Raw genomic sequence first — 22,578 nt, forward strand, 5'->3', positions numbered from 1 at the left:
TTTATACGATACTAAAGAATATATTTTTGATTTCACAATTACATATGGAATAAAGATTTAAGAATATTATTTGAATAAAATAATGTCTTTTAGAATATGTGAAGAAATTTATCAATTAATTTTGGATTATTTTTACTTTTTATTTTTTTTCTCACCCTTGCACATTTTATAATCCAAAGAGTTTGAAATTTTTTTTTACAATAAACCTACCATTTTTTTAGAAATAATATGAATTTTTTAAGTCTTAAGGTTTTGCTCTTTCAAATCGAGTCGCAAGATAATCCTTTGCTAACAATAAGTAATAAGTTATATTCTTCTGTTAATAAAAACCTGTTCTGGATAACATCTGTTAAGATCATTGGAGATTATTATATCCTCTTATTTTCATTTTTGCATTAAAAATTCATTTCTACATGATGACAAAAATGAAAATAAAAAGTACAATCTCCAATGGCTTTGATCTTAACAAATGTTATCCAGGACATAAACCTGAACAACATTCGAGAGGTTTTAGTCGTCGGTTGGACCTTGCATAATATTAATGTTGCCGATATTATAATTTTTGAGCCTTTATATTAGGTGTTGGAATTAATTCGTAGCGTTTTTTAATGAAAGAATGTTATTTATTTCATATGAGCATTAAAAAATACATTAATGAAAGTACTTCCCATCACTTGTAAAACGCTACGAATTAATTCCAACACCTAATAATTCGGAAAATGCGTAATAAAAAATAACTTTATTATAGTGTTTTGCTCTTGACCCTAGTTATTAGCCATCAAAAATATGTGTTCTATTTAAAAAAGTCGATTTGATCTTAATCTGACCTTGACGACGCCACCCAAGGTCAAACGAATGTGATCAGTGAATAGAGCTTTTTAAACCCTACAATTGTGTCTGGAACATTTTTCCAAAAAATACTTTGCTTTCGAGATATTCGACCGTTTCCAGACTTTTGATATGATACCCTGTATATGTAAAGTTAGTAAAGCATATTAACGAAATCAAGAGATTATAGATTGGTGAAATATGAAATCTTCGTGTTAAAACAATCTATAATATGAAAGTTAATTCAACTTACAATAACATTCTCAGATAGCAAGGTATCGTCTATTTGACATAATTAATTGGTCATTCTTAACATCTGACGTCCTATCATTGTAAAAGTGACGTGGATTTGTCACAGCTATATAGCGTGATATTAATCAACGTCGAAAATATGTCATTATTTTCGTATTATTAACGGTATTAATAAATGATAATTAATTGATCACTAATAACGTTACCAATATGATATCGACTCAGCAAACAAGAATGGATTAAAATGGATTGAAATTTTTTTTCTATCCGAATGTGTATTTTAAATAGCGAATACTTTTTTTGGATTTAATTGGATTCAATTGGATTCAATTAGTTTCAATTGGATGCAATTGGATTGAAAAACTGCATTTCTTATTCAAAATTTGAAAAAAATTTTGGATTGAACAGTATTAACAATTGTATTGTTTTGCACAGAAAAAACTAATATTATTTTTAGATTGAAAGATATAAGGATATGTTCCATGCAATTCCTATAAATAAATAAAAATATATTCAGGATTGAAAAGCATTTAATTCGTGAATCAATATTTCTGAATCCATTTCAATTCATTTAAATCCATTCTCGTTTGCTGGGGATAGTTAGTCATTTATTTGACATCAATAAGTATTACGTTTATATTAGTATAAGTTACGTTGTAAATACATCATAAATAAATGATAATACGTCACTAATTGATAAAAAAGAGAACGTAATTATTATATCTTAAATAGATCACATGACGTCAATAGTTGAAATGACTAACTATTGACGTCAAAATGACTACAGTTTGCTACCTGGGTTAACAGAGTATTTATTGAAAGCTTGTAAGCTTTCTGAGAAAGAATTTTCTGAAAATTCCTGGATCGTTCAGTTATTTTTCAAAATTCCAGATAAGATTAGAGAATTCTTAAATGCAAAAAAAACTTTAAAATAAATTGAAATAACAGACAAACTATATATTAAAACTGAGTAGAAGATAAGGTTTCCACCTTATCATTTTTTACAATTAAAGCTACGAAATGTATAGAATGGTATGAAGAAAGCTCACTATATAATATCAGTGAGTTACTTTATTCTACTGTTGTCTGACTATTCACCTATGTTGTTTGTACTGTTTACCTAATTTTTAAAATAAAATCTCGTGAGATATACAAAAATATACGTGAATATATATATATGCCATACTTATGATTAATAAATTGTCAACATTTTGCATCATAAAAAAAATCAAAGAAACAATATTTCTAGAAACAGAACTTAAATTTAAACATAAAAATTTTAAATCTGCTGATAATGCTGTTAGATTTTCTTTCATTATATGATAATACACATATAGTTAATTAATCCAGTTTAATAACATTGATTTCGTAAATTAATATTTTATTATACTAAATTTATATTTTATTATTGTAAAAAAGATTAAACAAAGAGTAAGAGTAAAATAATCAATTCCTTCTATCTAAAATTTCTTTTTATTATTTCATGATTGTTTTTAAATAGACTAGTGATCATCTTTACATTTTTGTTTATAAATCAGAATCATATTAAAACAAAGTATCAAAAAATATATATGAAACTAGAAACTTTTCCGCGGAATGTTAATATTGCACCCGTAAGATAATTATTAAAATTTTTAGAAGATATGATATCATGCTAGTCATGCTGTGCATGGCTAACATGATTAAACAATGCTAGGATATTCAATGTTTCTGTATTTAAATAAGTTATTCAGTTGGACGACACCACTTTAAAAATTAATCACAAAGATCACTATTGTAACTTTTGTTTTACTTCATCAGGTATTCGACTTAAATACCACTGATGTGGCTGGCCAGGAGCAGTGGCCAATATGCCTCTCGTATTTACATACGTCGTTCCTTGATTATAAGAGTAGCGATCACCATGAAGATCAGTTAAAACACCACCGATTGCATGAAGCACAGCTTCGGGCGCACAGGTGTCCCATCTTTTGCATCCGCGACTGGCAAACACGTACGCGTGAGCTTTTCCTTCCAACAGAAGAATTACCTGTGAACAGACACACAATATCTCGATTTGAAGATTAAGAATATTAATTAAGTATAATTATAAATTACTGTTAGGCGAATGAGAGCAGAATTGTGACACAGTTATTCGAGTGTTATATATAAAAATTGCATTTCATAGATCTTACATGTATTAATACAAAATTGAGCGTCACAATTTTGTTCTCAATCGCCTGACAGTAATTTATAATTATACTTATTAATTATTTCAAGAGCTCAATTTTATTTTATTTGAATTATTAAGAATATGTTTTTAAATAATAATTTCGGAGAGTGTGTACAATCAGTGAAAACCATGAACAATCGTTCTTGCTATTACCTTATGTCCAGCACCGCCGACACGTGTCACTTCGTCAGGATCCAACGATTTTATGGCGCTTTGGACAATACTATCAGAATGCGAACTGAAAACAGAATATGATATATTCAATATATCAATGTTATAATATAAATATTAAAATCGTTCGCTAAGTACCGAGTGGTTGTAATTATTCTCTTCCCCTCTGGAGGCGCTTTCGGTGTAAATCCTCCGAATCCTACGCCATTAATACCCCATAATGTACGACCGTTTTCAATGTATATGTCATTTTCCTCATTCTTATAATAAGGTTGATGTATGACGCCTCCAATTGCTGTTTCACCGATTGCCACACCAACTAATACTGTAACATGTTCCACTAATCCCTGAGTGTACTCCGCTGTACCTATAATTCAAATTCTTTTATAACAATTATTGATTGGTGTTTCGAAATATTTATAGTATACAATGATGTACATTTAAAATAAATTAAAAGTGCAAACATGTCTTGTTTATCATGCAGGAATCTTTTTTATTGTCAAAAATTAAGATGTCAATACCATCTAGAGGATCTACCCAGATGCACACATCTTTAGGATTAACATTCTCTAGGTGAGTTGGTAATTTTAATTGCAACACTTCTTGATCTGCTTCTGTGATGATCCATTCTGATGGTACCTCACAGTTAGATGGTTCTTCTTCACCGATAATCGTAATATTTGGGAATTGACGACTGAGCGAAGTTATAATACATCGTTGGGCGCAACGATCTGCCTCCGTTTGCAGATCATTCTTGCCTTTTTCTACAATATTTAATCCACCTTTGCTTAAAACATCTCGGATTATTTTACCGGCTTGTATCGTAGCTGATACAGAGGATGCCACTATGCGTGTTAGCAAAGCAGCACTTTGAGCCATTTTTAGAATCCTTGTAGAGATGATAATGGCAATGATACTATAATAATATTACTGATAAGTTATCTTCTGAGAAATCTAAAAATAATATATAAGATGGTATATCTTTTATATTTATAAAAGCCACATATATATATATATATATACATAGTAATTATAGAATAAATGTATAAGGAATATAATATGTAAGTACTGCTTAAAATTTATAGCATATTTATTTATTTTATGCCATAGTATGTACATTTATTAGTCATTTAACTTACAATTGTCTTTAGGTATGACAAAGAGAAAACATCGTGTACCATATATAGTGCGTCAAAAAGACTAGGTTAGATATAGTCAAGTTAGGTTTACTTATGACAACCACACGTTATGATAGATACACGTGTAGAGGTATGTTTTGCATGGCAATTGATTGAAATGAAACTGTTGGAAGAAATCTATCAATCTGCTAAAAAGTTTGATAAGATTATATGAAAAGTTTTACTTAAAAGGAGAAAAATTTATAAGTTTAAAGTATTTATTTGAACACTGTTCTTTAAGATTACTTTGTTTTTGTTTTATCCAGATCAAATATAAAATGTTACACACACAAAAGCTTTTTATCTGTAATATTACTTCCTGGTCAAGAAGGACTAGACATATCATAAATGTATATTGTTCAACATTGATCAATGACAATTTACCTAAACAGAAGGAAAACATTGATGTTCGAGAGACGAAGGAACTGATTGAAATAAAAACAGAATTATCGAAAACGAACAAGAAAAAGAAGAAAGTAATGAAATATATCGAAAAGTCTATATCATGTGATAAAGAGATTTTAGACATTATTAATTATATACAAAAAGTTAATCCAGATGTAAGTGATATCATTCAATTATTGGGAGATAAAAATATATCATTTAAAAAAGCGAATACAACTATATTACATCTGATTGATAAAGATACTGCTGCAAAATATGTTTCTTTGATAAAAAATGACCTTTCGAAGAATATGTGTTACGTTGCTGAATTGAATCCTGGTTTTGGCATATTGACAAGAGAATTATTGAAAGCTGGAGTACCACTAATTCACTTGTATGAAAGTAATTTAGGATTACATAAGATACTGGAAATAATCTGTACAAAATATCCTGAAAAACTGAAACTGATCTCTTTTAAATCTAATCTCTTTGGAATAACAAGAGCGTTTTACGATGATAAAGCTACTAAGAAATATCAAGATAGTTTTAAAGCGATAGAGAGCAAAAATTGGGAAGATGAAACTTACATGCAAATAATAGGTGCATGTGATGATGCTAATTTATTTACCTTTATTATACAAAATTTAATTTTTCGCAATGGTTTTATGTTTTATGGAAGGCCTGTTTTCTATATCGCGATACTTCCATCCGTATGGAATGTTAGTATATATTCTTTTTTTTAGAAGTATACTTAATAAAATCATATTAATATTTGGTTTTAATATGTTTTAGAAATATAATATTTTAACTAGTTTAAACAAATATACCTATACGAAAGTGATGTTCAAATTAATGTTTAATTATGAACTCCTCGGAACATTGAGCAGAGAAGCTTTTATACCTTGGCCGAAAAAGAAACAATATAAACGTAATCCAACTATTTTATCGGCAAAACAAAATTACGAGCAGTTGTATGTGATAAAACTTGAACCCAAAGCTGACATTTACACACAATTATCGTCAAAAGATTGGATAATATTTTCCTATTTCGTGAGACACCATATGCAGAAACGTTGTAATAGGGTGATACCTGCATTAGAGTAAGTATGAAAAAAACTATAAGGTTTCTGTCAAATATTGTTTGTTTTGGAGAATTTTAAATACATCTTTTACAATAATATATTGTTTTGTCTCTAGGAAATGGATACCAGGCTGTGGAATTAAACTCATAGCCAAAGATTATACGATATATACACAATTTGGAGACTTGACGCCAACACAAATTCTGGAACTCTTTAAAGAATTTAAGTCCTGGCCAGACTACAAAGAGAGCCATTTCATAGAATCTATGAAAGCTTCTGTAGGTGCACATAACGAATTCGAATTTCTTAATGAATAATCCTGCAGCACATTTCTTATAAATATAATTTATAAATATATTTTATTTCTTATAAATATATAATTGTAAAATAATCATCTTTTAACATTTTTAAATATTCCAGAAAGTTTTAGCTTTCCTCTTTACTATTTTCTTGTGAGCAATTTAATCATCTCAGATTATCATTAAAAATCATATTTTCTTGGAAATTCCTTCTCTCCTCTTCTTCAATTCCTATATACATATGTAAATAATTTTCTCAGATTACTCTTATGCGTATGTAAGAACTTGCATGTATTAGTGAAAAAGATTATCACTCTGGTCAGTATACTCTTTCATTTTCTTTTATGTCACAGTGGTTAGCCTTGAAATATCAGTTGCCGTTACATCGCTCAGTATAATTGCGCGTATGCGTTCGAGAGAATCTTAAAACATCTTTGTCAAATTCACAAATCTTTGGTTATTATCATATATATCTATGTGATATTTCTATTTTATTCTTCTTTTGCCAGGAAGGAACAGCGTATTGCTAAGAATTGTAAGAAATCTATTTATTTTAATATTGAAAGTATCAATCCGAACTAGAATGCAAGTTGTTAGTGCATAATTAGATCGCTAATAACAGATTTGTAATAGACTTTTTTTTTAGAATACGATATATATCTATCTTATTGATATCTCCATCTTTTAGTTTGCCAGTGAAAGGGATCGGAAATGTTTGAAGATGAAAACATTTTGATTTTTATTGTCTTGTCGTAATTCGATCAGTTATTAGTAATATTTGTTCTCTTTGCATTCTGGCTTTAATTGATTTTTGTATATTAAAAAATATTTTCTATTTTCTCCATTTACTTAACATTTGTAGATATATGTATAATTTTCTCAGCGATACAATCTTGTTCAATATCGTCAAGATGAAATATTTGTATGTCGGTTTTATATTTTTCGTATGTAACTATGTGACATGGAGCCAGGATTTAGCATTTCCAACTGATGAGGAGACATCTCACGTCAGTGGTGGCAACTCCACGGTAATATTAATATAAAATTATATAAAAAGCTATTTTTCCTTACATAAAAATCTTCGCAGATAATAGATGACCGTATACCCATATCAATAGAAGGGAGTTGCCCAAAAGACATGCTTCTCTATCCAGGTGACAGTTCGAAGGATGCTTGGGTGTGCGATTGTAGACCTCGATTCTTATATTTCCCGTTGAACAATTCCTGTTACGAAGCTTACAGACAAGGTCCTTGTCCGCCCAAGAATTATGTTGTTCTTCCTGAAGATGATGCGGTCCCTCGTTGCGTAGAGAATCCTTGCTTGAAAGATGGCGAGGTTCCATTCAATGACACATGCTATCCTCTTCGAACAAGAGGCGGCCCATGTGCGCCTGATGGGGTAATAGGTGTGAATGAAACTACTTTCCAATTGGAATGTGTAAAAACAAATATTGCACCTTTCATAATAATTGACCCTCCCTCAAGGATATGTCCACCAGGTAGTCGTAGAAGCACACTCGGAGTATGCAAAAAAGTGAATACATAAGTATTGTAATTCAGTTTGTCACATACTCTCTATTTTGATGCCTTATATATATTTTACATAATTCAACTTATATATATTTCATATGAGAAATATTGCAATGTCATATATTCTCCGTCTTCCAGGTTAAACATTATAATAGAATACGCCGGACTGTATCAGGATAATTTCGATAAATGTGTATTTTGTATTATAACTTATATACAAAATTACACGCGGTCTTTATAATAGACACACTTAAAGAGCATTAAATAACAAAATGTAGACATCAATATCTTATTTTATATTCATAATTTTAATAATCTGATGGTCTATTATAAATTACACATGCATATAAATAAATATATATAATATATATGTGTATATATGTATACTATATAACTGAATCAGAGAAATATAAAAGAAGCAATTGATTATATTGTTATAGCTTTCATTACTTATATTCCTATAACTATATTTACATTTGTTTATTATAAATGGAAATATATACATTGCTGACACGATTTCTTTTTATACAAATCTTATATATCTAAACTTGGAAAAAATCGACTAAACGATATATACAAGATGTCACAATTCGTGACTGAAATTTTAATAACATATTCCTGACTTAAAAATAAGGCGACAATCCTAATACCAAAATGTCGAGGCTATAATAGTTTTTAAATTAATAGCGGTTAAAGTTAACTATTTAACTAATTAAGTTAACTACCACAGAGCTGATATTTCATGCATTCAGGGACAATACATCACATAAGCAGATGTTTGAACACCTATGTTCACTCCATAGTTTGAAGTAACAACGTAATAAATATACAATAATGTAGAAATATTTCACTAATCATGTTTAAACATAGAAAATAATTACGTATGCAACATACATAACAAAAACATTACGAGATATTAAAAATAACAAATATATGTAACAAATTATTTTAAATATGTATAATGAATTAATTTAAAAACTATTATAGCCTCGATATTTTGATATTAGCATTTTATTTTATTTTTGAGTCAGGAATATGTTATTAAAATTTCGGAATACAATTTTACAAATTGTGGGACACCCTATATATATATGTATATGTATGTCAAGGCTTTTAAATAATTTTTCTTCAAATATAAAAACTATAATAAATTTATAATATTCTAAAAATATTTTACTATATATGCTAATCTGTAATGAAAAGATTGCCACACTTTTTATAAAATCGATTGGCTTTGAATGGTACACTTCATCGATATATTACTCTGCTCATATTAATTTTATGCTTTAAAATTAACGAACACAAAGAATTTCACACAAATATATATTCTTTGAGATTTATATCTCGTTCGTCTTTGCAAATCAACAAACATATTATCAAAATTACCTTGAGAAACAAAATGTTAGACTACCGACTTTTAACTTTGCTCCTGCTGCTGATTACTCGTGGTAGCTTCTATTAATCTTTGCCTTTCTCTATACATGGAAACTTTCATATTCTCTAGCTGATGATACCTTAATAGCTTTAAAACAGCGAAAACCGACAAACCGACCCAAATTGATAAGCTGCTCCAAATACCAAATTGAGCAGCACCAAGTTCGATATGAAAACCTGATGTGTCAATACCATCAGCCTTGTCAATATCATTTCCAGCTGCTAATTCACATGATGGAAACCTCTTGGTCATACATTGACACCAAGTCATGAAACCTAAAGTTACAATAATCGCAGCTATTAAACTGATAGTGGTGAGAACGATGGAAGTTACAACGTCTACAAATGCAGAGAGAAATGAACTGTCTTCGCCACGGTACATAAACAGGGACAATCGGTAGATCTGTATAGTCGATGTTATGAGGAGTATCAGGCCTACGAATATTGTATAATTGCAGTATAATTGTGACGCCCAATTTACTACAAATTGGCCATCTGACTCTTGCCATACTCCAGTTGAAAACAAAAGACAATGTCCCCTAAAAAAAGAAACAATAAAACTCGCAACGCACAATAGAAAAAAATTATGATTAACATCGAGCTTCGATTTTACCTAAACTCATCCTGATGTAAACTCATAGGCACGATGATGCAAAGCGACAGAATAAGGGCCACAACATAGCCCGCTATTTGGCTGAGCAACAAAATATTTGACAGTGCCATATTTTAAGACGATGTATGGGACGATCGGACAAGAATATTTCACGATTTAATGTATCGACAAAATTATACGCGATTACGATAAGCCGGAATCTATGTATTCTATTTTTTTCATTGCACAGAATAAACACGGATCGAGGCCGACCGTCTAACGTATTTGCAATTGTCAAAATATCCGTGGTCACAGAATTCCTATTAGAGTCACGGTGTGGTGCAGATGGTGCAGGGGATACGTTGCCAGCAACGACATACAATATATACCTAGACCAAGTATTCCCATGTTTTTTAGAGTGCGATTATATGTAACGCGGTACGCGGTACAGAAAACTAACTAGGTAACTCTAGAAACCGCGCAAATCGCTGCATAGGACATTACCCTAAAGCGGGGAGTACAGCTCTCGCATAACGCATGAAGGATAAGAAATGATTAACCAATCAGAGTTCTTATTTTATATTGGGTCATCTAAAAAGTATCCGCGGTTTTTTGTCACTAGATGTGTGTTGATGGTCATATATCTAGTGACAAAAAACCGCGGATACTTTTTAGATGACCCATATAAAGGTCATTTCACACGAACTTGCATAACATATGCATAAGAAAATCATCCAATCGTATTTTACGTTCGTCTTTATGACAGAAATATGATCGGATAATTTTCTTTATGCATATAGTTATGGAAGTTGTGTGGAATGGGCCTAATACTAGAGGTTTGTTCGCGTTTCATACTCCAAATTAATTCAGAGAGCACTTGGATCACAGATAAGGTTTGTTCACTTTTGTAATTTTCACCTCATTTCGAGATACACAATCGACTCATAGTGTGCAGTGAACGCGATGAAAACATTGAACTGAGGGTCAATTCTGTATTTTCAAACAAGGTGAAAATTACAAAAGCGAGCAAATTTACTAGATAATTTACTTGACCAATAAAAAAAAAAAAATAAAATAATTAGTATTCTAGTAAATTCGTTCACTTTTATATTGTAATTTTCACCTTATTTCAAGATACAGAATCGATCCCCTGATTGAGCTATTGAACAGAGAACCATCGGACGGCAGCGGCGGCGCGATCTATCAACAGCCTCGGCGCCCTCGACAGGCGACAGACTCGACAGGCTGTGTTGCACTGTATTGTGCCAAGCGTCATGGACGCAAGCGGTGCGCGTGTTGGGTGCTGCGATTCATTTGTATAGACCACGGGTCTATTCGTCACGCTGTTAAACACGTTTGTTCGACGTCAAGATATGCCTTGCGACAACGTGCCTGGCGCAACGAGATGATACCTTATTACAGACGCGACACGCTAGAATTTTTGGAATAGATCGCGCAGACAGGCTCCGCGGGGCGATGAGCAAAATGTCTTGGCTCGGTTGGTCGGCGGACATCAAGAAGAGGGCCTGCAGATACTTGCTGCAGCGTTACCTCGGCCAATTCCTCGAGGAGCTCACGTTGGATCAATTGACCGTCGATCTATACAATGGCACGGGACGTGTTGTCAACGTCAGCCTCGATGTGCAAGTACGCAACTTGCTTTTCTTTGTCTTAGGGATCGATTGTTTGTACAATTTCTTTCTTTCTCTTCCTTTCTTAATTAAATTCTGTAAAGATAATATCGCATCGCTCGATTGCATATTCGGTAAACATCGCATGTTCTTGTCTCTTAGAATATTGGAGATTAAATATTTACATCGATGTGTCAATATCTCGTATTCGTGTTGCCCGAAAATCAAACAGCTGATCGGGATTTAAATACTTCGCAAAACACTGTATATTTAACGACATGATGACTAATCGCAGTTTTTAATATATTCTGTAATGGATATAAAATATGACAGAATGAAGATAGATTAATTTATGACAGTTAATCTAGGATGAATAATTATAGAATTTATTTCATGTGAATGCGTGTATGTATTGTGTGTGTGTATGTGTGTATGTGTATATGTATGTGTACGCGCGCATATATGTATATGTACGCGTGAGTCAATTTGATAAATATAATATGTATAAACTAATAAATAGCACATGTTGAAATAATACCTTAATTAATTTGATTTTTGTTTACTATTATATTTTTTAAATGCCATATTATACATTTATCTCATTTTATTTTTTTAATTGCATAAATTTTGACATTTGTTCCTAAGATTTTTTTTTCTTTTTGTTAATAGACAAATAATAAATATTAATCATACATTAACTAATTATTGAAGCAATAATTATAATAAATTATGTAAACGCAGTTGGTTGCAACTTGTGCATAAATTAATGAAATACGACTTAGTGCGAGTCATCGGTAAACACCATTTTCTGGATATTAATAAATACTAATTTATACAGACTCTATTTCCTAACGCGATTGATTTGTTTCCTTACTCGTGAAATGGAAACGCCGATTTTTTACTTGCAAAAAATTTTTTTCGTTAATCATAAAATCGCACAGATCATAGACTCTAGCACCAAGTTCTTTTTCTTATTTGCATTCTAAATAATAACTGTTTATTTGTGTAACAATTATTTTTTTTTTTAATTCAGTATATATATAATTGAGAAATATTTCTATAAAAGGATAAATATTTATTGCCACAGGCACTCAATGAGATGGGGGAGCAACAACATCTCCCACTGGAATTCGTCGACGGTTTTATAATGGAGATATCTCTTAGTATACCATGGTCGGCATTACTTAGTCAAGCAAGTTATGTAGAAGTCAAGGGTCTCAGACTTACGGTACAACCACGACAAAGAATTGAAACAGGGACATCGATGTTCGAATCTATGTGGAGTTCCATGACGTCCAGTATGCAACTCGCTCAGGAGTGTTTGCAACAAGACGCGGCCAATGCGGGAAATGCTCAACCCTTAGAGGCAGTGGAACTGTTTGCACAGACTATAGATTCAAGTATGATGCTTGATTTACGTTGTACTTTTAAATCCAAAGTTAGCTTTTTTATTATTCATGTATCTTTCAGTTTTATCTAGGGTCAAAGTGAGATTTATTGATACTGTGATACGTTTGGAACACGTACCTTTGAATTCTTCCACGGGAGTAGCGATCGAAGTATGGATACAAAATCTTGAATATTCTGATGAGGCTGGATTAGATCCTAGTAATACATCTCTGGATCCCAACGAATCTGCGAAAGGTTACATCATTTCAGCGTTTTCCACTAAGCGTTTTTACATGGAGGGAGTAACTTTTCATACTGATGAATTTCCCTCGCACGCGAGAACGTTCTCTAAAAGTATGTTGGCTAGTACATGCTCTACTCCCGATTCTAAGGTAAAGGTCTGTTTTAGTTGATATTGTAATAAAGATGAAACAATTTTCAAAAATTTATTTTTTTTCTTCCTATATCAACAGAACTCGGACAGTCTATTTACCTCCGCACAAATGTCTCCTACGCAGAACATTCTGCACACTCCTCCAGATGGAAATACTGTTAATAACTCGAACGAATCAAATCCTATCATGTTTGCTAAGCTAGCAGGTAGACAAGAAGTGAGATTAAAAATGAAACAAGGAGAAGGAATATCGGGACCAAAGGTGAAGTAAATTTATATTTTAAACTCACGATATTATATATAATTCTAATCTCTCCATTAAAAAAATATTACATTTATTTGATGTAAAAATATCGTAAAATTTAATTTTACAATTACTTACGGTAAAATTGCGATAAAATGATAATTTATTGGTAATTTTGATAAAATTTGTGTCTTATAATTTTATGCACAAATAGACTGTATTTTCGTTCTTATGTATAAAATTTTTAAATTAGATGATATGTATTTTTTTCTTTCTATCATTTAATTAATTAATTATTTAATTTATTTAAAATTTAAAATTTAACTATAAAATCAAAATCATATGATAGATAAAATTATTTTTAATATCTTGTGATTTTTCAAATTATGTGATCTTTTTCATAATTTAATCAGAACAAAGCTCACTAAACGTTATCAATTAACATAAATATAATTAATATATTTTTGTTTGATTATATGTGATTTTATATTATTGGGTCATCTAAAAAGTATCCGCGGTTTTAGTCACTAGATGATGTTGATGGTCAACACATCTAGTGACAAAAAACCGCGGATACTTTTTAGATGACCCAATATTTTTGTTTTTATTCTAGTAAAAACATGACAGTCGCTGAAAAGTAAAATAGCAAGCAAATAAAAGTATTATAATAAGTTTATAAGATATGAAAAATATAATATAAGATTATGTACCTGTCACACTTTTTGTTTTCAAAATTAAAAAATTTATTTAAAGTTTTTCTACTTACTACGTAGGCTATAAGTTCAGAAGGTACGAAAAATATAGTTACTTCTTAACTTTTAAGGACTACTGTCACACTTTTTGTTTTAAAAATTGTAATAAAAAATTTATTTGAAGTTTCTCTAGTTACTACGTACTTATATTGAGTTTCTCAATTATTCTATCAATATGTAATTATGTAGTATCGAAATGAAAATTTAAATTGAATTGTTTTTCAACTTTTTAACTTAATGACTAAATACTTTTAAATCAAATTACTTTATCTTTATAATTTTTTAAAATTATCATTTTACCAGCCTTCATAAATTATTAATTTATGGTAAATTACCGAATAAATTATCGTAAAATTTGATCATTTTCATCTCTACATTTATTCTAAAATATAATAATATATTTATAATATATTTTAGAATAAATTGTACTTATTCTAAAATAATATTTTTAATAATATTTTTTCTATCCAGATATTTCTATTCTTTTAAAATGAAGAAGTAATATATATTTCAGGTAGAACTGGAAATTACTCTAGGATCGCTTACTTTGTTCCTGAGTCCTAGGCAGCTTCATGCTTTATTAGAATTAGCGCATGGCCTAGCATCTCCAGATCTAGAAGATGTCAGTAATGTTGTTCCAAGAAGATACACGGAAAAACCTATGGCTAGCAGTGATTTCAATCGTATAGAACGTGAGCTTATTCATCAAACACATCCTATGCAAGATTTGAAGACTACAGTACGTTAATTTATTGATACTTTGATACATTCTTATGTTTGTACAATAAAAATGTTGTGTTTTATTATAGGATCTACGATACGCTCAAGGATGGTCGACTGGATCTGTGGACGAATCTGATAACGAAGACGAATTCCTACCAATGAAGTTGGCGGGATCTTCTTCGATGTGTGATTCGATCACAAGTAATAATTTAAGTATGGAGGGCAGCATATCAATCAGCAGCATTAGTTCAAAAAGTTCGGCAACGAATCTGCCAAGACATAATAGACACAGACACAACATAGACAACGACACGTCCGCCGAGACTACCCAATTTCACATAAGGGTGTCTTCCATCGCTCTAGTTCTATTGCACGAAGATATACTGACGCCATGCGTGGAACAACTCGGTCTAACTTCTAACAGTGTAAGACAGATGAGAAACGCGGCGAAGGAATTTTTCAGGCAATTAGGAACGTTTGCAATGGGCGGCTATGGAAGCAAAGATTTTGATACGGCGTCAAAATTACTCACAGAGGCTTGTCGACTTAGTCATATTAGGTACATTATCAAAGGCCAATTGATTTTAGTATTTATAGATTGTTAACTAAAAATCCCGATTGATTATAGATTACTAGCTGCACCATTAGTAGTCGAGGGCAGTGAAAAGACTACTAATCAGTTCTCCGCGATATCAGGAAGTTTGACTTTAGCTTGTTTGGAAGTTGTAGAATGTTTGGTTGACTCTAATAACCCTAGCTCGTATAGAACACCATCGATGGAGTTTGTCGAGCTATTAGCGTTTACAAAAGCGAATACAACTAATATTGGATTTTCCAACAAAACTGATTTTAGAATGAGATTTAAATATACGCAAAAGGCTGTTCGACATACTCACATGACGAAATTTGCACATCCACGTACAGAGTTTGAGTAAATATTTATCTTTAAATTAAGCAATGTAGCAATTTAAATATTTCATTCAATACTTGAAATTGTTCATAAATTATGAAATTTGTTAAAACAATATTAATCAATTTTATCGATTAATAAATTACGAGTAAATTATTTTAATACCGTTTTCACTTTTCAGCATTCAACTGGAACCCTGCAGAGGTGAAGTAGACATTACTATTGTAGATAGGATATCTGCTATTCTTAATCCACAGCCAATATGTACTTACAATACTGTAATAAATGCTAGAGATGCTGTAAGTGTAATTAACAAATCCTCTGTACAGATATGATTTTTAATATGATTTTTCTGTAATTCTATTCGACGAAAATTATTATTATTTTAATCGACAGAATATTAACAATTATGATATCTTACAGAATCAACAGACATTATTTGATCAAGCTGTGGACAGTACAACACTGCCAGATTCTAGAGTAGATGTCAAAATCTCTTCGTCATCGTGTACAATCAAATTGAGGTATATCAAACTAGACAATAGTACTTCATGTATGCATTACATATATGCATTATCTCTTTTTTTATTTAGATTCCCTGTACCAGATTTAAGACCACTGCACGATATGAGTCGTGCGCCATGGTGGAAGAGATCTGTAAGATCTGATTATATGATGGTGCAAATGACAGATGCACAAGTTCACTCCACTGTGGACAGCCGATCTCATTATCTAGCTAAACATGAATTGCAATGTCGGCGACTATCGTTATTGTACATAGAAACCGAGGGTGACACGCCAATTGAAATCGGTCTAGCTACAGCCGATGAGAAAAACGATACCGCCTCATCGGGTCAACAAGTCAACGACGATCTTGGTTGGACGAGAGTGGTGGTTATTATGTATCCAGAACGTCTTGGTGCTCCATTAGAAGATAGTTCTGAAGAAGAAATAGAGAATGATAAACGGATTTTAGACGATACCTTGGAGAAAACTCCAAAACATGCGCCTTCCCCGTTCACTTCTAGACGAATTATGCGTGAATCCGACACAGTTCATTCAAAATCTCACAGTCAGAACAACGAACATGGTCAAAAGTATGAACAAAGGTGAGTAACTTATTTGTTTTTTAAATAAATGTTTGATTTGCAATTGAATCTTTTTTAACATTTTAATAGTGACGGTGAGGAACTAATTATACCTGGCAATCGACAAGAAATGTTGGAATTTATCGATGAAGGCATACATGGTTCTAGATTACAATTGGAAATTAATTTACCTTGTGCTTCCGTCCAGATACCGTCTAAACGCATTTACGAACAACTGTACAATCGATTCAACACTGATTTGTTCTTATGGGAACCATCTGCGCCCAGGCCCAAGTATACTACTCATATGGAAAGTCACATTGGCCTCGACCTGGCATCTACTCTCTTACAAGAGTCTACTTATCCCAAGTAATCTATTTATCCTAAAACAGTCTGTAAAATTCTGAAATATCACTAATCTATGTATCATTTACAGATTCAGCATGTGCAAAAGCGGGATCCAGTATAATTCCGACTCTGATTCGGATGAGGAAGGTATATTCCATTCTGCAACGAACGAGAAGAATCACAAAGAGGCACGAATGTCTTCTAAGAAAGCACAGAGCAAGTTGGCAATAACTCTAAGCATCAATCAAGGTCTCCTGTCTATGTATACTCCTGTGCGTGATTCTATGCGTAACGTTATACCTGGGCAACAAGGAGAATTGATCATACGACTAGAGGATGCCACGATATTTTCAGTGACAGCATACAAGGGGAATGCTAATCTGAGTTACGCTTGCACTATGATGAGGAATGTATCACTGGATCACTGTGGTCTGACGACAAGCCCATCGCAGACACCACCGTTGAGGTGTATCAATAGCGTTAGGCCACGATATTGCGAGAGAACGATATACCGCAGCACATCCGGTAGTAATATAGCAGCGAATCCTAACGACAAGGACATGGTGACGGTCGCAGTGAGAATACAAGCGGCTCATCAGACGCACCGTATAAAGACTTTCCGAGTTGCGATAGGTATAAGCAATGCTACATTAAGGCACCGAATGTGTTCCGCCGCTACTTCGTGGTTCACGGAATTGATGGATTGCTTGGATGTGGCAGATCATCCTGTCGCCGGCTATACACCGCCGGGCGTTCTGACTGAGCTGCATTTGCATCTGTGGGACTGCGCGATCGATTATAGGCCACTTCACCTACCTCTAAGGTCCGTTGTGACATTCGGTAATTTCAGCGTGTCAAGCAACATTACAGCGCAGACTAATACGTCAACGTTGCGTTTTATCGCAGAGGATGTCGCGCTATTTATATCAGACAAACTGCGTGAAAAATTGGTGGATCTAAAACGGGATTATGTGTGTGTAATGAATTTCGGCCTGTTCGAATTATCGTTACGTTTGAATGAGAGGATGTATGGTGGCGTGCCACGGGTTGATCTTCGGGCAAGCAATAACGTGTTACATGTACGCACGTGCTCGGACTCCGGTCGCGCTCTCATGCAACTTCTGACTTATATCGCCAACGACGGTGATTTGCAACAGCCGAATAGCACGATCAACAGCAGTACTGAAAGTATCCCCATTGTGCCACCGGCATCTACGAGATATGAGGAAAATCTTCTTGGCGTCGAGAGTATTAACACTCTCAGCAGAAGTCAGGTAGAGCGAGTCTACAGTCTAATGGAGGATGCGTTGGAAGAAACTGTAAAAGGGACGATAACCCAGAGTGGTAACGAAAGCGAGAAGATACCAATGACTGAAAATCGAGTAGAGTTCTTCTTTCCTGATGATTCATGTGCTACTACGCGAGAGGCAGAGACGCGAAAAAGTTCGCAAGAATGCAATAAAACGATTGCATGCAGTGTGGAAGACGATGATGACGATGATGAATTTTGTATCTTAGGAGAGGAGGCTGGTACAGGAATAATACCACGCTACGGAGTACCTGAAGTTCGATCGTTATGCCAAGAACCATTGAGGATAGTGGATAATCACTTTTCCGTGCCGATCGGCAAAACCGATTTATTGCAGACTCCACCTAATTATCCTGCCCCAGTATTGAAATACACCCTTTGCGAAATGACGTTGATATGGCACATGTATGGTGGTAATGATTTCGATAGTTCTCAACCACAATCTGCAAAGCATGTGATCATCAATGATAACATTCGCAACAATATTATGCATGGAAGGTATGAAATTCAAAGTAATTCATAAATTATTAAAACAAATGCAACTGTACAATTCTACAAATATAGATTACATTCTCTCTTTCTCTTTTCTATCTTTGTTTTCTATAGAAGTAGATCAGCTATAGGTGCAGTAGGCTTCAATAAGTCTAGCCCGAACGAAGTACACTTTGGCAGCGTGCCAAACTCGCCGCGTGCAACGAGAAGCAACGAATCATTGATCGATTGGCATACACTAGGTGGCCCGGGTCGGCGGCACGACGTGCTGATGGAACTGCAATTGAGCAAGGTTCGCTTCCAGCACGAAGTCTATCCGGAGAATACCCGGGAAGCGTCCAGGCAGGTGCTACTGGTGCACGAGATTGAAGTAAGGGATAGACTGGCGTCGTCGCACATAAACAAATTTCTTTATCAATATAGCAGTGAAGCGAAACCAAGGCAGTCTCACTCTATTATGTTTACCATGAAAGCAGTTCACGTAAGGCCGGATCCCAGATTAAGTGCCCAAGAATGTTGTTTGAAACTTAGTCTACTGCCACTGCGACTGAACATAGACCAAGATAGCCTACTGTTCTTAATACAATTTTTTAACGAATTAGGCGGTGGATCGAAGCGAAATCAAGAAAGCTCTAGCACACCTAATAGCTCGCAATCCACCCCCGTATCGAAACAAGGAACACCTACGCATCATCCACCCATTATGAGCGTGAATGATGATGCGGTGATGAATGACGCGATGATGAATATGTCGCAGAATAATATCATTGATCAGAATCTGTTGATACTCTTGGAAGACGAACTGACATTCAGGGAGAAAAAGATTAAAACAAAGACTATCCACCAAGTCCACGACGATAGTCAACCGCTATACTTTAGGTGCGTGATTGAAATTTTTATTTATTTTATTATTATCATCGAATATAAATTGCACGGAGAGTATTAACGATTTAAAATGGTTTTTAGAAATGTTGTATTCGGTCCAGAAGTTCTCATTAGATTGGATTATCACGGGAAACGTATGGATTTTACTCATGGACCGTTGGCGGGTCTATTGATGGGCTTGGCGGAACTGAATTGTTCTGAATTAAGACTGAAGAGATTATCGTATAGGCACGGATTGTTGGGTTACGATAAACTTTTTACATATCTAGTTTCGGAATGGTTGCAAGATATCAAGAAGAATCAACTCCCGAGTTTACTTGGTGGCGTGGGCCCGATGTATTCTGTAGTACAGCTGTGTGAGTGTATAAGTTGATCTTGATCTTTCGTTTGGAAATCAAACGCGATGTTATTTTTGAAACTATCAAACTGAGTATCCTTTGCATGCTAATCCTAAATGACAAAAATACACCTGACTATAATATTTGCTTGCACTCTTGTAGTTCAAGGAATACGCGATCTATTTTGGTTACCAATCGAACAGTATCAGAGAGACGGGAGAATTGTCCGCGGATTACAACGCGGAGCAAATAGTTTTACAACATGTACCGCAATGGCTGCATTGGAATTGACATGTAGAATCGTGCAGGCGTTACAGACTACAGCTGAGACTGCGTACGATATAGTTAGTCCTGGTCCCAGTGTTAGATGTAAGCACAAAGGGCAGAAGGGTCGTCGAAAGAGATATAGTCAGCCACTGGATATTCGAGAAGGGGTAGCTAACGCTTACACATTAGTCAAAGAGGTGAATCCAATATGCGACATATTAAATAATGTATTTTTGTGTTTTATATCTATAATTATATAATTGAAATATTATTTTAATTTATATTATTTATTTTTATCGTTTCTATTGGGATTACACAACTAATTCTGCTTTTTCGAATTTGTTTTAAATTTATGCTACTTTAACTTGCTCTAAATTTATTTTATATATATCGAAACTTATGTCATTCTATTCACAAGAACTTTTTTTCGCTTAAACAACTCATTATTTCCTGACCATTTTCCTATTTTGAATAAAAGAAATCCTGATATATAATTAGAATGTTTAATTATTCAGGGTTTAGGCGAGACTGCGACTCAACTGGTTCGCGTGGCGAGTGAGGAACACGAGCACAAGGGTACTGTCGGTGCTGTTGGCGGTGTATTGCGACAAATTCCACCGACGGTTGTGAAACCGATTATTCTGGCCACCGAGGCGACGAGCAACGTATTGGGTGGCATGCGATCATCGTTAGTACCCGATGCACGTCGAGAGGCAGTACAAAAGTGGCGGCAAGATTCCGATACGTGTTAATCCCGTCGGTACAAAATGGGAAAATTGTTAAATCGTTATCGGATCATCAGTCAATTTCGCTCAAACAACGCTTTTCGATCGCAGCCAGTTAGGCCGAGCCACTTTTTATTGTAACATATTCACGACACACACATATATATATATGTATGGAAAAAGAATATTAATTATAGGATAAGAGTGCCATACGTTTGCGATACGTTTGGCGATATTGTGATTATTCTCACTAGATCTATGCGAATTATTATCGCTTGGTCTGTAATTAGGCCTCGAAGGAATCAAAGAATCGGAAACAAGAAACGATAGACCTAAAGACGGATCGTCAATAGACGAGAGACAAAAGAAATCGCCATTGGGTCCTAATTATGAATATTATATTATTAACGTAGTCAGATCGGTTCCATTCATTTTTTGTACATTATGAAAAGTGTGCGACGCATCTGGCAGAGATCTAATGATAAATCACTTAGTTAAGAATTGTCGCTAATTTCGTTACAATTGTACAAAATACTTGTTACACTTGTAGAATATAAAAATAGCTAAGCTCTATATCGCAAAGGAATATATTACATTGCTTCTATATATTCCTTCTCTATACATTATATATACATATATATATTTTTTTGTTTCGATCATGTGAATGTTTTATACCAATGATATATGTGTATCCGAAGATTTTTATTAATAAAATTATACATGCAATAAAAGAGCAAGCATTGTTTATTCTACATAATTTTTAAAACAATTATTTATTTATATCGTTTAGTTGTAATGTACATGTGTGTGTGCGTATGCGTGTGTGAGAAACTGAAATTGGAGAATCTAATAAAAAAAGAGTTGTTAGCGTTACATAAAAAAGTAACGAAGTTACTGATTTCGTTATTTTTTTAAGTAACGAATGAGTAACGAAGTTACTTTTCCTAATGAGTAAAAGTAAAAAGTGATAATTAAGTTACAATTTTCAGAAACTATATTATATACTATACTAATAACGAAATTTTACGTTACTTTTTTCGTTATCCATTGATATAGAGTTATTTTAATGACGCGTTCACACCTTGGATAGAAAAGCAATGGCCAATGTGAACTCGTGCTGG

The 22,578-nt window shown here is 33.3% G+C and overlaps 5 protein-coding genes across 8 annotated transcripts; 3 read left to right on the plus strand and 2 right to left on the minus strand.

Annotated features, from left to right (window-relative positions):
• Positions 1-2,534: 2,534 nt before the first annotated feature.
• Positions 2,535-4,342, minus strand: LOC105143888 (3'(2'),5'-bisphosphate nucleotidase 1). The gene is made up of 4 exons (XM_011052436.2): positions 3,985-4,342; positions 3,602-3,830; positions 3,446-3,530; positions 2,535-3,109 (listed from the first exon to the last, which is right to left on the minus strand). Exons 1-4 carry the CDS (start codon positions 4,340-4,342, stop codon positions 2,852-2,854), a joined length of 930 nt encoding a protein of 309 aa, XP_011050738.1. The 3' UTR covers positions 2,535-2,851.
• A 272-nt stretch (positions 4,343-4,614) lies between these two features.
• mtTFB2 (mitochondrial transcription factor B2) lies at positions 4,615-6,612 on the plus strand. The gene is made up of 4 exons (XM_011052435.2): positions 4,615-4,732; positions 4,908-5,744; positions 5,818-6,125; positions 6,223-6,612. Exons 1-4 carry the CDS (start codon positions 4,712-4,714, stop codon positions 6,422-6,424), a joined length of 1,368 nt encoding a protein of 455 aa, XP_011050737.1. The 5' UTR covers positions 4,615-4,711; the 3' UTR covers positions 6,425-6,612.
• A 131-nt stretch (positions 6,613-6,743) lies between these two features.
• LOC105143886 (uncharacterized) lies at positions 6,744-8,365 on the plus strand. 2 transcript variants are annotated; one of them, XM_011052434.2, is made up of 4 exons: positions 6,744-6,941; positions 7,290-7,434; positions 7,494-7,940; positions 8,075-8,365. In XM_011052434.2, the coding sequence occupies exons 2-4, from the start codon at positions 7,318-7,320 to the stop codon at positions 8,114-8,116; spliced, it is 606 nt and encodes a 201-aa protein (XP_011050736.1). In that variant the 5' UTR covers positions 6,744-6,941; positions 7,290-7,317; the 3' UTR covers positions 8,117-8,365. The 2 variants fall into 2 exon arrangements, with proteins under 2 accessions (XP_011050736.1, XP_087270755.1); XM_087414629.1 differs by having other exon boundaries at positions 6,745-6,941; positions 7,269-7,434.
• A 580-nt stretch (positions 8,366-8,945) lies between these two features.
• LOC105143885 (transmembrane protein 179) lies at positions 8,946-10,284 on the minus strand. Its single transcript, XM_011052433.2, has 2 exons — positions 9,984-10,284; positions 8,946-9,909 (listed from the first exon to the last, which is right to left on the minus strand). The coding sequence occupies exons 1-2, from the start codon at positions 10,091-10,093 to the stop codon at positions 9,354-9,356; spliced, it is 666 nt and encodes a 221-aa protein (XP_011050735.1). The 5' UTR covers positions 10,094-10,284; the 3' UTR covers positions 8,946-9,353.
• Positions 10,285-10,553: 269 nt separating this feature from the next.
• Positions 10,554-22,188, plus strand: Atg2 (Autophagy-related 2). Of its 3 annotated transcripts, XM_087414620.1 has the most exons (17): positions 10,554-10,798; positions 11,097-11,609; positions 12,681-12,993; positions 13,064-13,380; positions 13,456-13,638; positions 14,887-15,111; positions 15,182-15,654; positions 15,724-16,026; positions 16,187-16,304; positions 16,429-16,529; positions 16,599-17,114; positions 17,184-17,462; positions 17,530-19,248; positions 19,357-20,121; positions 20,209-20,483; positions 20,628-20,929; positions 21,248-22,188. In XM_087414620.1, the coding sequence occupies exons 2-17, from the start codon at positions 11,439-11,441 to the stop codon at positions 21,482-21,484; spliced, it is 6,297 nt and encodes a 2,098-aa protein (XP_087270746.1). In that variant the 5' UTR covers positions 10,554-10,798; positions 11,097-11,438; the 3' UTR covers positions 21,485-22,188. The 3 variants fall into 3 exon arrangements, with proteins under 3 accessions (XP_087270746.1, XP_011050732.1, XP_011050734.1); XM_011052430.2 differs by lacking the exon at positions 10,554-10,798 and having other exon boundaries at positions 11,087-11,609; XM_011052432.2 differs by lacking the exon at positions 10,554-10,798 and having other exon boundaries at positions 11,103-11,609; positions 13,064-13,374.
• Positions 22,189-22,578: the final 390 nt, after the last annotated feature.

Source organism: Acromyrmex echinatior, chromosome 16, assembly GCF_024713525.1.
Source record: "Acromyrmex echinatior isolate Ae372 chromosome 16, ASM2471352v2, whole genome shotgun sequence".
NCBI lineage: Eukaryota > Metazoa > Arthropoda > Insecta > Hymenoptera > Formicidae > Acromyrmex > Acromyrmex echinatior.

What these genes read in the sequence shown, in the direction of transcription:
- LOC105143888 (XM_011052436.2), bottom strand. Translation starts at nt 4,342, where the DNA reads ATGGCTCAAAGTGCTGCTTTGCTAACACGCATAGTGGCATCCTCTGTA. An exon ending in CTGGGTAGATCCTCTAGATG is followed by an intron (nt 3,831 to 3,984) that starts GTATTGACATCT and finishes TTTGAATTATAG; the next exon opens with GTACAGCGGAGTACACTCAG. An exon ending in AGAATAATTACAACCACTCG is followed by an intron (nt 3,531 to 3,601) that starts GTACTTAGCGAA and finishes TTCTGTTTTCAG; the next exon opens with TTCGCATTCTGATAGTATTG.
- mtTFB2 (XM_011052435.2), top strand. Translation starts at nt 4,712, where the DNA reads ATGATAGATACACGTGTAGAG. An exon ending in TGATAGATACACGTGTAGAG is followed by an intron (nt 4,733 to 4,907) that starts GTATGTTTTGCA and finishes TGTTTTATCCAG; the next exon opens with ATCAAATATAAAATGTTACA. An exon ending in AGGGTGATACCTGCATTAGA is followed by an intron (nt 6,126 to 6,222) that starts GTAAGTATGAAA and finishes TTTTGTCTCTAG; the next exon opens with GAAATGGATACCAGGCTGTG.
- LOC105143886 (XM_087414629.1), top strand. Translation starts at nt 7,273, where the DNA reads ATGTATAATTTTCTCAGCGATACAATCTTGTTCAATATCGTCAAGATG. An exon ending in TCAGTGGTGGCAACTCCACG is followed by an intron (nt 7,435 to 7,493) that starts GTAATATTAATA and finishes AAATCTTCGCAG; the next exon opens with ATAATAGATGACCGTATACC. An exon ending in CACTCGGAGTATGCAAAAAA is followed by an intron (nt 7,941 to 8,074) that starts GTGAATACATAA and finishes TCCGTCTTCCAG; the next exon opens with GTTAAACATTATAATAGAAT.
- LOC105143885 (XM_011052433.2), bottom strand. Translation starts at nt 10,093, where the DNA reads ATGGCACTGTCAAATATTTTGTTGCTCAGCCAAATAGCGGGCTATGTT. An exon ending in TTACATCAGGATGAGTTTAG is followed by an intron (nt 9,910 to 9,983) that starts GTAAAATCGAAG and finishes TTCTTTTTTTAG; the next exon opens with GGGACATTGTCTTTTGTTTT.
- Atg2 (XM_087414620.1), top strand. Translation starts at nt 11,439, where the DNA reads ATGAGCAAAATGTCTTGGCTCGGTTGGTCGGCGGACATCAAGAAGAGG. An exon ending in TAATAAATGCTAGAGATGCT is followed by an intron (nt 16,305 to 16,428) that starts GTAAGTGTAATT and finishes GATATCTTACAG; the next exon opens with AATCAACAGACATTATTTGA. An exon ending in AACAATATTATGCATGGAAG is followed by an intron (nt 19,249 to 19,356) that starts GTATGAAATTCA and finishes TGTTTTCTATAG; the next exon opens with AAGTAGATCAGCTATAGGTG.